At 34.5% G+C, this 16,499-nt stretch overlaps 2 protein-coding genes across 2 annotated transcripts; one reads left to right on the top strand and one right to left on the bottom strand.

Moving 5' to 3' along the window:
* The first annotated feature begins 363 nt into the window (after positions 1-363).
* On the top strand, positions 364-1,682 carry LOC108208104 (uncharacterized). Its single transcript, XM_017378589.2, has one exon. The coding sequence runs from the start codon at positions 530-532 to the stop codon at positions 1,418-1,420; it is 891 nt and encodes a 296-aa protein (XP_017234078.1). The 5' UTR covers positions 364-529; the 3' UTR covers positions 1,421-1,682.
* Positions 1,683-6,474: 4,792 nt separating this feature from the next.
* On the bottom strand, positions 6,475-13,818 carry LOC108206059 (adenine phosphoribosyltransferase 3). Its single transcript, XM_017376233.2, has 6 exons — positions 13,504-13,818; positions 13,293-13,403; positions 10,317-10,409; positions 9,943-10,092; positions 9,294-9,352; positions 6,475-6,810 (listed from the first exon to the last, which is right to left on the bottom strand). Exons 1-6 carry the CDS (start codon positions 13,583-13,585, stop codon positions 6,757-6,759), a joined length of 549 nt encoding a protein of 182 aa, XP_017231722.1. The 5' UTR covers positions 13,586-13,818; the 3' UTR covers positions 6,475-6,756.
* Positions 13,819-16,499: the final 2,681 nt, after the last annotated feature.

Below are 16,499 nucleotides of genomic sequence, written 5' to 3'. Positions count from 1 at the left end.
AATTTTGATTATATATATGTGTGCGCGCGAGAGAGAAATAATTTTATATAACAAGTTGTGTCGATTTTATTAAAGTTACTAATCATATTCATATAAAATATGTATTTGTGTAACTATACTTTTAAAAAATATATAACAATTTTCGAAGAAAAAAGAAAAGAAGAAGAGATGGGGTGTAATTTAACCAAAATCATAAAAGTAAGTTTCACATTAATTATTACCATAAATTAGTTTTGTTATTTTGTGAAAATGGCTGAAAAACATCAAGTGAATAGAACAAAATTAATTACCTACTTTTGTTTTTTACTTAGTCCGTAATATGTGTTAAATATTGTGACATGTCTCCCATTCATCTCTTGCAACCACCTCAAACCTTAATATATAAACTCACATACATGTACATTACACACGTTTAAGTCTCTACATGTGTGTCCTTACACAAACATTGAGAGAGAAAAATGTGCATGTAGAGAGAGATTGAGAGAGAGGGAGAGAGATTGGGAGAGATTGAGAGAGAGAGATTTGTGCAATGACTAATGGTTGGGTTAAATCTTTGCAGTGCAAGTCAAGAGCAGTTGATGATGTTGTGCATTCATCTAAACAGCATTATCATAGTCTTATATCGCCTTCTGCTAGTTGTAGGAAGAGTGTTAATAGTTTAAACGACGTCGTGGAGAATAGAAAGAATAAGTCGAAGAAGCATAAAACTGCACCGGCGCCGGTGAAGGTGGTGCCGGAGGATTTGAAGAAGGTGGGGTCGAGGAAAAATGAAAATGGGGAAAATTTGGTGGGTGGGAGGGGGAGGGTCAGGGCGAGTGGGCTCACGCGCCACCGTCACGCGCCGGACGCGTTTTTCCCGGCGTTGACGGAGTTGCCGGAGGGTCATCCGTCGAGGAATGTGGTGGAGATAATATTTCACACGAGTTGGAGCCCAAAAGCGTTTTCGGGTCGGATCGAAATGGTGTTCAAGGTTCAGAATTTGACCCGGACGGTGACCCGGTTCGAGGAGTATCGAGAAATCGTGAAGGCGAAGGCGGTGGAAGCCGGTTTAGAAGGCGGCAGTGAAGACCACGCGCGGTGTGTTGCGGATGGGAATGAAGTTATGCGTTTCCATTGCTTGGGGCCCACCAACAGTGGCCCTTACGACCCTTGCGGCGGCGCGTGGACCTTCCACGCCGGCAGAGGAGCGGCGATATGCACTTTCTCCGGCAGCGGTGGGGCCCACGAGAGCGCCGGAGGTGGGAAGGGCAGAAGAGCTATGATGGTTTGTCGGGTCATAGCGGGTCGGATCCGGAAACGGGTCGGGTTCGATACCAAGGACCGAGTTGGGTGTGACTCGGTGAGTGGGGAAAACAACGAGTTGCTAGTATTCGATTCTCATGCGGTATTGCCTTGCTTTCTCATTATCTACAAACTGTAAAAATATGAATATTATGTTCACTCTTATCTACTAATAGCATTTATCAACACCAATTTTCTCTACGTCTTGTTCTCTGGTTTTATTAATTTTTTTACCGTTTAACATTTTAACTTCTTCAGCTTGTTCTTTGGTATGAAGCTTGAATTTTTGAATTGGAATTAGAGAAAATTGGGTTGATAAATGTTTCGCATGTAACAGCTCATTTTAAGTAAAATTTCTTGACTTATCAGATTGATTTTGGATTGTAAATAGACTTGTTTGGTTTGGAATAATTCGGTTCTGGCACATAATTTGGTTATTTGTGTCGTTCGAAAATGTTATAATATTTCTTGAATTTCTATCCAAATTATTTGTATTGTTCGATATTTTTACAAGATTTCTTGGAATTTATACGTGTTATGCGATATTGAATGAGTCAAAAATTATATTTCCATAAAGATATTTGTTACTTATAATTTAGTCAAAAAATTTGCTATTTAATATGGTCATTCATTTTTTGTAACCAAACCTGAAAGGCAGTTAAACCTATAGAATTTGTAACGTTTACAAGTTATTAACACCTTTAATACCTTTAATGAGATTAACATAAAGTTATAACATAAAGTTAATAGCACATTAATCTCCATTCAAGTCTCTAATACATCAGTTGCACATCAAACTTGACGAATCTCATTATCCGATGCATACTTCCGCTTTTTTTCTCGTTGTTATTTTATTTTTAACTGTCCGATTAAAACAATTAAAATTATGTGACAAAATCAATATGTCAAACAAAAGAAAACATAGGAAATATTATGATTATTTATGATGTAATTTATCATCCGTTTGTCCCTGCGAAACGACTACTTGATGATTTGTCATTCGTTTTATTTCCTATTCTCATAAAATTATAATATGAGTATTTGCGACACAACTTATTACCCATTATATTGTACTCCCTCCGTCCCAGCCAATTCTTTACGTTTGGTTTGGGCACGGAGGTTAAGAAATATGTATAAAGTAGTGAAAAAAGAAAGAAAAGTGGGTGAAGTGGTGTGACCCATTAATTTTTAATGCATAAAAGGGAGATAGTGAAAGTAGTGTGAAAAGGAAGAAAAAGTTGGGTAGTGGTGGACCCATTGACTATTTTTGGTAAGTTTTGAAATGTAAAGAATTGGATGGGACGGCTCAAAAAGGAAACTGTAAAGAATATGGTGGGACGTAGGGAGTATGTTTGTAATCGGAAGCTTTTGAATTATGAACATGAAAATCAGGCATCAGAATGAAGGGTACAGAAATTAGGAGGCGTTTTGATCGTCGATGAGTAGTAACGGAAACCAGAAGTGACAATAAAAATTACGGGAATGGGGTAACTAGAACACATTTGGACTGTGAGTGATAACGAAATGAGAAATATAAAAACGAGTATTTCAAGAAGGTTAGAAGAAATGATCAACGTTCCAAGTATGATGAAATTTTCATACAAGATTGTTCACCAATATTACCACATGAATCTGATGTTCCAATTTCTATTAAGGATTAATTATCAAGTTGGTCACTGAAGTGGGCTTAATGTATCAAGTTAGTCACTGAACTCAAAACGGTATCAAGATGGTCACTAAAATCATTATAAATATCAAACAAGTACCATGAAATATGACTTTTACACGTTATTTTTAAGGGTTAATTATCAAGTTGGTCACTGAAGTGGGCTTAATGTATCAAGTTGGTCACTGAACTCAAAATGGTATCAAGATGGTCACTAAAGTCACAATAAATATCAAACAAGTACTTTGTAATATGAGTTCAAGTAATAAAAATATTATTTATAAAGTTTTACCCATTATTTTTAAATGTTACCACAACCAACTATAAGGTTATGATTTCTGGTATTTAAAATAATATATTTATATTTTATCAAGTTTATTTATTATTTATAATTTATTATATAATTATTTTCTTTGTTTTAATTAAAAATAAATAATAGATGAACTTAATAAAATCTAAATATATTATCATTTAGAAGTCATAACCTTTTACTTAGTTTTGGTAACATTCAAAAATAATGTGTAAAACTTTATAAATAATATTTTTACTACTTGAATTCATATTTCAAGGTACTTGTTTGATATTTATGGTCACTTCAGTGACCATCTTGATACCGTTTTGAGTTCAGTGACCAACTTGATACATTAAGCCCACTTCAGTGACCAACTAGATAATTAACCCTATAAAAAAATGTTAGCACAACCAACTATAAGGTTATGATTTCTAGTATTTAAAATAATATATTTATATTTTATCAAGTTTATTTATTATTTATATTTTATTTTATAGTTATTTTTTTGTTTTAATTAAAAATAAATAATAAATAAACTTGATAAAATCTAAATATATTATCATAAATATTAGAAGTCATAACCTTTTACTTAGTTTTGGTAATATTCAAAAATAATGTGTAAAACTTTATAAATAATACTTTTACTGCTTCAACTTATATTTCAAGGTACTTGTTTGATATTTATGACCACTTCAGTGACCATCTTGATACCGTTTTAAGTTCAGTGACCAATTTGATATTAACCACATATTAACCATCAATCCAATTATTCAAACTATTCCAAGGATAACTGCTCGAGGAGTAATAATGAAAGATAACTTTGAAAAAGCACGATAAAGAAACAATTTAACCCATACACGATACATACAGATTATTTGTGTATAAATATTACAACATCAGCTTTACAGCTTAGATGGGTAAGTGAGTGCAACTTTGTTTGTAAGCACGACATCAACTGGCATCTAGATTTAGAAATGATGTGGTAACTTGAAGAAACAAATATTCTGTTTTAGTGTTATCTTATTTGTTTCTTCACTTTATATGGCAAAAACATTTCTTTCATTATTTTATTTTAGGCACCTAAGTTGGTTGGTTGCTGAAATTGACACTCCATTCCCCCGTTACACTGACTCCTCACCTCAACTCCGTGTGGTGTAATTATAAATCGAAAACCCTCGATCTCTTCTTATCAAAACTACCAAGGTTGAGCACAATTGGATAGCCCAGTGGTTAAGGTTTATCCTCTGTTGGATCAGGTTTTGGATTCGACTCGGCTCACCTCGAGAATATCTTGGAACAGATACTCAAATTGTAAGGCTATAAGCCACATTAGTAAAAAAAAAAAAAAAAACTACCAATGTTTGTCAAGTCATCAAAAATATTTAATATTTATTTAATTATATCATCGATCTTATTAAAACATAGTATAGAATTCATTTCCGATCTTTCTCTAACACTTTAAGATTTTAGATGAAGGGATTTTCAACATAATATCATAACTCGGATGACAAAGGTCTTAATTCCGACTCTAGTATGGACATGCAAACGTTAATTGTCCCAGAAATAGACATTCATGTTCCACCCTTCAATCCAAAAAATGAGATTTAAAATGAGGAAAGTGTTAAAATATAATAGAAGATCTATTAGGGATTTTTTTTAAAAATCTAAAATTTTAGATGGATCGATTCTCGACAGATCTCTTTAAAATAACGAGGATGAGCTATATTCATTGGATTACATTTTCGATCTCTTGTTAACGGGGACGGGTGGTATTCGTTAATCAAAGAGAATGTTAGTATTAAAGGATACGGTTGAGGGTATACTAAATGTTAAACACCCATGCTCGGAAGGAAGTGGAGGTCAATTGGGAACTTAGGGTAAATCTAATTAGATCATAACAGTAAAGTTAGTTTGTCTCATTACCACTGCTAGAGATGCACAAAAGATCTCTTCGGGATCCAGAACGAGCCAAAAAAATCCGGATTTTTCTGAAACCAGATCGGACCGGGCTTTTTTAAAAATCGGGCCAAGCCGCGCTTTCCGAAAAATACTAGGCCTGGTTTAGCTATAAAAAGCCCGGATTTTTCAAAAATCCGGATTTTTTTGAAAATACTAGGCCTGTTTTAGGCCCTCGGACCGGGCCGGGCCAGACCGGGTTTTTTACGGATCGGGTTTTTCAAAAACTTTTCCAGATCGGATCGGATTTCGAATTTCAGATTTTTTGAACATCTCTAACCACTACTACCATCTATTCTACCAAATTTCTTGTTATTAATGCCATTCACATGTCATGACAAGTGCAGCCCATCTAAGAACATTCTTTTGATTCTGTGCTACTCCATACAATACTGCTAGGAGCCTAGGACCATGTAGATTCAAATGTTGTACACCCAAAGGAATACGAAACCAAAACATATCTAGTATATTTCGCTCACGAGTCACGGGTTGGACATATTAAGAATGAGACGTACGCAGATCTTATCGGTACTGTACTATGTAGTTATTTCCGTAAATATTTGTCTTAGAGAAAGACTTCAGAACAAAACGACAGAGTTGTAAACTTCTACAGGGTCATGCTTAAGGTGGTAAATTTGTCAACCTTCATCAGAACATTGGACCACAAAGAAACTGCAATAGCAGCAATAAGTAGCTATAAGCCTGCAAGTCACAAGCAGACTCAACTTAAAATTTGAGCAAGGCTCTAAATTATTCCTTTTGCAAAGTTCTTAAGGTTGCGTAGCACTGGGGACCAAAAATAGATGTCACAAGCCAGGGAAAACACGATATATGACAAGTTCTAATTACATATGAATCTGATGAAGTGGGGAATGTACTAGCAAGGCAGCAATCCAGTAATGATGATCAATTAGGTGAATCTAGTCTCTTGGGCTAGCTGAACTACGAGGTTTTCCAGAAATCTAACTGAAGATTTGAGGTAAGCAGTACTTCAAGAGTGCAAAAGCATGCTATAGTAAATGAGTGTTACTAAACACCTTTTAAGAGATATGTTAGGATCATACCCGCATCTCTAAGACAGAATTTGGACCACACTCCACAGTATAGTAATGTGAAAGTGTAAACACCGCTTTCTGTGTTAGGCAAGGATTACGATGCCCTTTATCTTAGACCAGCTTACCATGTCTAATTAAACATGATAACAATATCCACCCAAAGATTACAATGCACACCTACATGACCTGAATAGAATATAAGGCTCTTGATGATTTTTCGGAACTAGAAGAACCTTAAATAGGATAAAACTCTTAATAATTTTTCGGATCTGCAAGAACCTTAAAAAGGATTAAAGGCTCTTAATGATTCATCTCGCAATAAATTAAAGGGCTCTGGAGAATTAAGGATTCATCACTACTTAAGAATTCATTACTACTTAGAAAATGGGAGAGAACAAATGAGGGGAGTTATTCATAGAGATAAATGGCCGTAGATGGCGGCCCTCTAATGTACAAATTAGCATGCTGCATCATAGTAACTTAAACCGTATCACCCTGTTCCAATGCTAATGAGATTCCACCAAAACATATAATGGCTTCCCCTTCAACCGCTCACGACCCTGAAAATCCACAAACAAAAAGTACCTTGATGAAAAATCTACACAATATATATAAGGAATCTTGAAATTATTCAGTTTAAGAACTGCTGACTACACTACTTCATGCTCAGTATAACAAATTCTACATGCTTTTAAACAAACAAATTTTTTTTTAAAAAAAAGAGTTGAATTATCTGAACCAGGCTCAGATGATCATTGGAACAAACTACACTGAATAAGTAATTAACGTCACAGACGTGGAGCAAGTTTAACCCAGTAAACACTGTCTAAGTGAACTTGCAATAGACTTGTAATACCAAGTCAGCAGCACTTTAGGCCTGACTATCATACTTAACATCAAGGACAAATTAATGTTCACTTAGATCCTTGAACTGAACACCAATTGCTGCACAGCTTGATCCAAAAGCGCATATTTCATGAGTCGGCTCTGTGGTAGGCAGTTTTTGCCTAGCAGTAACAGCTTCGCTAACTAATCATTGAGAAGTTAGCTTCTGCATTATCATTATGCATTCCATGTAGGTATCAACCACAGTGACACTTCAGAAAGCTATAATCGTAAATAGTTCTTCTGTAAAATCATTATGCTCTATAATGTTCTCAAACACCTCCTAAAACATTAAGTTGCAGTATGAACCTCTCCAGAGAACTTGCATTATTCCACTAGGTCCTGAACTCGTAAACTAGACCACTATTTGATTTCCCTGAACTAATTATAGGAATAACTTTGAACATTTAGTTTAGCCAATAAGAACATTTCCCTGAACTAAAGGTATGCTGCACTTAATTTAAATAAATTCAGAGGTAAATGTAATTTCATCCAAAAGCTGAACTGATATAATATTTTTAGCCGAAATAAGGGCTGCCATGCCATAAATAATGGTAATAGTGCTCAAGTGTTGTGAATTGGTGTACATGCAATGCTTTCCGCTATGCTAACATACTCGCAATGCAAAGTTTAAAAAGTAGCTAGCCACAGCGGAGCTCTACAAGAGCTCGAAAACTTATCAACATACTTTTTAATACATATATTTAGACTTCCTGTATATGCCAAAATCATGCAGACCAACTACCATGAAGAAAAGGTTGAAGAGTAATGCCAGCAACAATGGAGTTCTCTGCTTGACTAAGAAACACAAGAGCTCAACAACTTAGCAGCATGTTTCCAATACAAAATTCACACTTTTGGTATATGCCAAGATCATGCATACCTACCATGACTCCGATCTAAAACATACTTCTATTATACTAAATCATACATATCTCTGTAAATATGAACACATGGATCCTGACCTGATTTTTTTACTTAATTATCCTGACCTGATTTTACTATTAGGTTTCTGTAGTTTGCTAAAATAGCCTACTGTTTTCAAATTATTGTGCTATAAAAGTAATGAAGATGATTTGAATAGGAAATGCAAATTTTGGTATATATGTTGGTAATTCTGAACTCGTGACTATAGTTTAGCCTCCAGTACTAGATGAGAATAATGGGATGACACACTTTTAAATTCTGGCTGGTGGTGTTCTCTTAAGGCTAATTACCAAAATGTTACAGTTCTTTGACATGTGAAAAGTATAAAAAGTCATAGAAGTGTCCTAGTCCAAAAACTCTCAACTAAACTTAGTCCCAGTGCCACATTCGTATAGATGTGCATCCAGATTAATGCGATGATATTAGGCAGCAAGCACTAGATAAGTTGATATCAAATAATGCAAGCAAAGAGACTTCAGCATCAATATAACTGCAGAAACTTCCCCTCATAAATTTGCAGTCCTAAACATGATGCAACCAGCTCTCATCATGACTCACTTCAAAAGACATTTATTACAGTTTGGTAAATCTTGCATGAAGAAGCCGATACAGCCCCAGTTCATGTGCTCACATAGGGCTGTCATGCTTAGTAGAGAGCTAACAGTGAATGCTAATGAAGTGCTCACTTGTACCAACTTCTACACATAGCAATATTCTGCTTATAAATGGGCAGGAAGTACTATTAAGGAAAAATGTCATTACTAATTTCAGGAAAAGCATCCTAAAGGGTGCCTTGGAAAGTAATAAATCGGGGAACTAAATAGATATTAGATATGATAATATACTGATCCCTACCACCTATAAAGATATACAACTCTTAGAAGTAGAAATTCTCTATTTCCCCCTTATGCAACTACTCTCACTCATCAAGAATGATTGATTCCCTAAAAACTTCCGCACATTATTGACAAACTTCCAGAACGATTCCTTATATGTTTCCACAATTAATTGGGTGTGTTCAGTGAGGAGCCTAGCCTGAGAGACCTAGCTCTTGGGGCTAAGATGTGCCTAATCACACTTACGAATTACGATGTGCACATGTGAGTATTATAACATTATACATGGAGTATTAAACAAGGATCTTAGAGAATACCCGGTGGAAATGAAGTAGAACTGGTAGCAGAAACACAGGATTTAACTATTATGCTAATCTTTGAAAGGGAAAACTCACCTTCAGATCTGGTAATTCAATCAGACATGCACATTCAACAACTTCAGCACCAGCACGTTCTGTCGAAACGATATTAAAATTCTTATGTATCAAGCAATTACTAAATAAATCATTGTAGCAGTAGATGAAGAGGAATAGTATACTGTGACCATAAGCTTCATTACAGATCTTATAGAATTCAACACTTGTAATTGTTACAATATATAAGTACCATAAAATATGCAATAGGGATCTTGATTATGTCTTATATATATTAAAAAAAGGATTAATATGGTGGGTATTCTGAAAGCATGAGACAGTTTTAGAAGGAAAAGAGGGGGGAACGCTTGAGTTTTAACATAGAACAATATAAAGGCAGCTTCCTAGCACAGAACAAAAATAATTACAATAATAATATTTTCGACCTGCAAAGCACAAACAATTTAGCTCAACAATCATACAGTTTGCTCCTCAGGAATAATGAACATGGTACACCTTGCACATTATAATATCCTCTTATCAGGTGATTTGAAGAAACTATTAAATCTGGATTGAAGTTTAAAATGGACAGTAACAGGGTATTGCCATGAGTCAATTACCAGAGGAAACCATTTAATCTGTCAAGGTGATTATTATACTAAATTCTTGTTTATGGGAGTTTGAGAAGTACCCAGTAAACTTATAGCAGCACAGAGGGTGCCACCCGTAGCAATTAAATCATCAACAACCAGAGCTCGTTCATTAGGTTCAACCGCACCAATGTGCATCTCTAGACAATCTCTTCCGTATTCCAGAGTATATTCTTCTGATATTACTTCCCCTGCATTATGAGAACACTATATAAGAGCCTTATAAATTACTGAACATGACAAATGGAATATGAGCAAGAAAAGCATCAGGAATAAATGTTTAGAATATATCCGGAAGATAACATGTTAGTTTGGGAAGAAGTATGCAAACATATAATTGACATAAACCATATTTTATTGTACCATAACAGTAATTAAAAGGATTTAGTACGATCTGAAGGATGACAAGATATACCAGGCAACTTTCTAGGTTTCCTCAGAGGAACAAATTTCGCTCCTATTGCCAATGCTATGGGAGGACCAAATATGAAACCACGAGCCTCTATGCCTACAAAAGCAAAAACATCCAGAGTTTAACTTTGCAGTATGATATCCCAAATTAACAAACTAGAAAAGCCTCAGTAAGAGCATGATATTTTAACGCAATCTCATGTGTGTACAAAGCAAAGCATAAAGGTATATGACCATACAGAAAACAGTTCTGTTACGTAAAATTCTTAGAATTGTCATTAATATCCAAACTGACCTGTAAATAACAGATATATTAGGGATTTGGAGGAAAGAGGGGGATCAAATACAATCTTAAATAAAACATGACAGGGAAAACAAAACTATGAAATTTTCTGTTAAAGAATATAATACCATAAATTCCCCCCGTCGATTGAAGTTTCCTTATTGTCAAAAGGTAGATGTTGGCAAAATTAAATGCGCATCAGAATTCACTTACACCAAATACTTGACCCAACAAATAAACTAATCTCGGCACTTAACAGATTACCTATCACTTAGCAGAGTCACAAAATTTGAGTCCACTATTTGTGACATAGTGCTCAGTTTCTCTGATTCTGTCTACTTGAACTATCTACATAACTGCCCTAGCAAATGTAGCTAATTGTGCAATTGAACTTATAGGTCTGCAACAAACATGGCTATGCTTTTATTTTTAAATCACTTTGACTTTAATTCTTTGCATTAAATCCGTAATTTTATCATGTTTTCAAGTTAAAATGCCACTGTTTCAGTCAGGTTACAGAACCAGACTTCGGAAATGTATTAGAATTATCTGTTTGCCATTTTAATTTTTATATTAAAATATAAAAACTCTACCATCTCAAAACATGTTTTGTACAATAAGTCATAACACTTATTTCTAGAATCCTCTAATATAACAGATTTATCAAGCAAGTACCCAATGTGCCCTTTTGTAAAGTTTATTTAGAAAATGACTCGAGACCGCCTCTGCTTTTGGCAATGGATATTAAACTGGAACTGTGTTATCTGAAATAGCTTTTATCACACAAGTGTGCAGTTCAATCATTATACCAAATATTTGAGGAGAAAGAACCGGTGTATAAAAAAATTCACTAGAAATGATAACCCCTACGCTACTCAAGCTGCATACACTATTAAGTGTGAAACATGCTATCAGATGATTCAGAAAGGCACTCAGGAATATGTTTATTAACTTAATATATAAATGTTGACTATTGGACTCTGCTAATGGATATTGTAAAAGGAACACCACTATCTTTAAAATCAAATCTAAAGTTTGTCACCAGCAGTTTTTATATATTTTGTATGCGCCATAACAAAGTAAGACAAATATCACCACGCAAGTACACAAATAGAAATATTACAGTATTACACTATATATGCATAACGCCAAAACAATGACCAATAAGTGTGCATGCAAATCATTCCATCTTTAAACTCTATATATATTGTGATTGAAATCCAAGCCTTCTAATTGATATTGAGGTCATATTGTTAGTAGTATGTCGGGTGATTACATAGTACAGATTAGACAGAAGATTCATGATTTACCTTGTGATAATATGGCTTGATAGAAGCAACATGTACGCTCTACAGCCCTTTACTTCCCCATGCACAAATAAATTAAACCAGTGTCTTGGGCGTAAACTTACAGAAAATGCCAGCAGTGAAACTAGCAAAAATTGATGAAACTCACACTTTTGAAGGACAATAGGATTCTGTCTTTGTTTTTTATAAAGTCAGTCAGCTTTAAGCACATAACCACAGGGGTTTTGCCATTCTTTTACTTGCATTATATGTCAAACATTGCTACTTCCCGCTTCGCAGGTCTTGCTCCAACTCACGAAGTGAGAGCAAACTTGCAGTTTTTATACATATTGCCCTAAGAAAGGAGTCAAGGACTGACAAATGCACAAGGACACAAAAATTCTGATGCCTACGAAATGCAGTAACAAGAAACTGAGAGAATTTTATCCCAGTAAGGACAAAGAAAGCCACTAATTATAGTGGAGGACTACAGGCCTGTCATAAAATCTTTCCAGCAATGATTGTTATCAGAAAAATGTAATGGCACTCAAGCCTCATCATAAATCCAAGAAAATTACATTACCTGGAAAGACAAATGAATCAGAGAGTTGAAATCATCATAATATAATGGAACCAAAATTAATAGGGCCAATCTAAGAACCCATCATTACGCAAGTGGGTCCAGCTTGGGTAAGAATCCATGACCAACCACCATTATCCACCCAAAATTAGATCTTGCACATGCCCAGAAAACACTCTACGCCGCTCATAATCCTCGTGAAAAGGTACTAAGCTCAATGAAACATTCCACTACACCCACCATAGTCAAACGCAACATAAATCCACAGTTACTTCCATAAGAGCATACAAAAAGTTACTCACGACTATACAAATTTGGATCCAAGGCAATGTGTATCAACCAGCCAACAACAATGATGGGTCCATCGAAAAATTTAAAGTAACACTTAAGTTTCCCCCAAAAGTTGAAAAGTTGTGACACAACATATTCCCATTACACATACACAATCACACATAAAAACATTCATCTACATATGTGTCTATGTAGCCAAGAAGATGAAATGCACCACAATCAACATACACACATTAGTACATTACAATTTACACATACATGTGTACTTATATATGCATTTAAGTAAAAGAACCAACACCCACTTTATGAGAAAAGGACCCCTCCTTTTCACAGTAAAAAAGATTAAATTTTTATGACCTTCAAACTCAAAAAGATCAAATTTTTAAGGGTTTCAACTCAAAAGATCAAATCTTTCTTATTTCCCAGTGAGAAAGACCAAATCTTTCTTATTTCCAAGTGAAAAAGATTAAATTTTTCTCAGTTCTAAATGAAAAAGATTGAATTTTTACAAGTTTAAAGTGAAAAAGATTGAATTTTTACCAGCAACAACAGAAATGTTCTTGTTTTTGTATCTCTCAACAAACAAGTCCATTGTGTCTTTGAAGGCTTTTGGATCCAGCAACAGTGTAGTCACATCTTGAAACATAATCCCTGTAATAATCATTGATAAATCAAATTAATTATAGTTAACCCATTTTTCTTGAAAAATATTAAAAAATACATGGGAAAAAAATTAAAAAATTCAAGAAACCTGGTTTGGGAAAATTGGGGACAACCCTGATTTTGGATTTGATGGCATGGATGCGAGGATCATCAGAGTGGCAAGCTGACATTGTATGAATAGTGAGCTAAACAACTGTTGTAGCTCACTCTATGTATTTTATTATATATATTATTGAATGTGTGTGTGTTTTTTGTGTGTGTAACTAGGTGTTCATGTTAATGCAGAAGGGGAGAGAATGAGAGAGGGGAGGGGGGAATCAAATGTAGGGCACAGGGGTATTTAAAAGAAGAGAGAGAGAGATAGAGAGAGAGGGCGCGCTGCACAAGAACGAGGGAGAGAGTTTGCTCTGCGTGTGTATTTTTATTGGTGAATATATAGAATGGAACAATGAAGCAATAACTAAAAAGTTGTAAATTTTCATTTCTCAAGAACAAATTTCATTTTTTAAATAAATATTGAAGTTGTATTATTATACTAAGGGTAGCACTCCATAACATACCCTCCTATATGGAGTTACGTAGAACACCATTATAAATATATACATAATATATATTATATTATATTTTTTTATGGAATATAATTACAAATTTATATTATTAAACCGAAAACAAAGTTATACAATTTTCATTTCTCAAGAACAAATTTCATTTTTTAAATAAATATTGAAGTTGTATTATTATATTAAGGGTAGCACCCCATAACATACCCTCTTATATGGAATTACGTATCACACCATTATAAATATATACATAATATATATTATATTATATTTTTTTATGGAATATAATTACAAATTTATATTATTAAACCGAAAACAAAGCTATAAAATTTTTTTTATTCCAAAATATCTAAAATTAAGCAATATCTCAACATGATTCTATAACTGAATAATAATCATCCAGAATTATTCTGTTGTAGAATCAGTTTCGAATATATATCTTTTTTATCAAATTTTGAGTGTTAAATAATTTAAAATAGATATATGTTATAATATTCTATATTAGAATCACGTTTTATATGTATTCTATAATAGAATTTATAATAAAATTGATGATTTACAATGACGCACTATGTAACTCCATATAAGGAGTAACTCTCTGGAATGTTGGCCATTATATTAATATTATCATATTTCAATGTCATAAAATCCGATAATAATATTTTTGATTTTAATTAAAGGGTCTTTTTGGGCCAATGTCTACACGATTATCATGGACGGATTGTAAATTTCGTCAACAATATGTCTATGTCGGTTTAAATATAGTTCTACCTAGTAATTTTGTAATATATCATAACTGTGATCCTTCATCAATACTTGATAAGGAGGAGCAAGAACAAAATACGACCAAAACTTCCACAAGATCCCTTCTAACATGTATATAAGTTTAAAAATTAATAAATAATTGGAATTGACACTGTATTTACATAATTCGTTGGCATCGGAGCAACAAGAACAAAATAAAACTACAACTTCTGCTAAAACCCTTTTAACATATATATAAGTTGAAAATTTGATGAATAATTAGAAATGACGGTGTATTATTAAATAAATTTTTATTAAAGGTTATTCTCAGTCATCCGAACGAGTCTTTTGTTTTAAAGAGGGATTTGATAAATCTATTTTTTTAAGCAAATTTTTTATTTATCAAACAAAGCTGAGAATACAGCAGACTAACGGAAAGTAGCTAAGCCCGAAGGGCTACTAACAGTTATCAACCAAGACAACATACAATACTAGAAACCCAGAAGATACTACTAGTGCTAGATACTTTAAAATCACCACACCTGCCATGCAGAACTGATTAAAACAACCCTACCTAAGCACTGCTATAGACTGGGATAGGGGTCTTCACTTCAGTTTAATCCATATCACCAAGAGGGGGTTCATGAGCCAAAAGCAACCTTTTTGGACCCATGCTTCTGACAAACGAATCTTGCACTACACCATCCATCGGCTCCTTCATTTCCACCTGAGCAATGTTGGGAGCATTCACTTGACCAAGCCCCAAGTCGTCCACCTGCTATGCTAGAAACATGCTTACATTGAAGTTGACAGGGTCTGGAGCTCCATGTAGCACAAAAACATCCATGAAGTTTGGGTGATGAAGCCCCATTCCTTGATTCCAGACAAGTAACTCTTCAACTCCACCCATTGGCCTATCGAACATGTACAACTTGTCACAAGTTTCCATCCCCAGTTTGGCGAGGAAGAGGGCGGAACCCTACTATGACTAGGGCTTACATAGGAGACGACACATTTCCAATTATCTGCATGGATCAAAATGTCTAGTTGGTCAGTGATATCGAACACCTAAGCTGGCACTCCATCCTTGAAATGCTTCATTAACATATACTGGTAGTTATCCATTTCAAGACGCACATCGTCATACTCCTGAACTGTTGCCTTTCTCAATGGTGCGTAAATTGCCCAAAGTTGGTTTCCAATCGAGGAGAGCCCCGGAATGACACCAGTTGTCATTAACCTTAAGTCACCTACTGTATCGCGATATATTGCACCAATTCCTAAGGAGTTTCGATTTATCAGTTTACACCATGAGGGTTTGGACCTTATATAGCCATGCAAACCTGCAATAACTGCTGCATCTAATGCTATGTTTACTCAAAACACTCCACCCAATTTACTATCTCATATTGCACTAAGCTGTATGCAAAACTTGATTAATTCTGAGTGTTGAAACAAGCTTTCTATCACATTAGAATTAATACACCTTTTCCACAGCAAAACAACGACCTGATAGAGACTTTTTTAGAAGATCTGCATATCTTGAGATAATTATTCTTTCTGCATGGCTACCACATAGATGAATGACCTGACAACATTTATTGATTACTCTTCACTTCACCCAAGCTTCTACCATATGCATTTTCTTTCTCCCTTCCGAAGCCAGATGATCTGTAACTGAATTCATGTATCTATTTATAAACACTACTTTGTAATTATGGACCCAATTATCTAACAATCCATCAGGGCTTCGTTTACAAACATTGAAATGATGGGCCAC

The sequence above is a fragment of the Daucus carota genome, chromosome 2, assembly GCF_001625215.2.
Source record: "Daucus carota subsp. sativus chromosome 2, DH1 v3.0, whole genome shotgun sequence".
Classification (NCBI taxonomy): Eukaryota; Viridiplantae; Streptophyta; class Magnoliopsida; order Apiales; family Apiaceae; genus Daucus; species Daucus carota.
The sequence above is the reverse complement of the archived record's forward strand: the minus strand, read 5'-3'. Positions and strand labels throughout refer to the sequence as shown.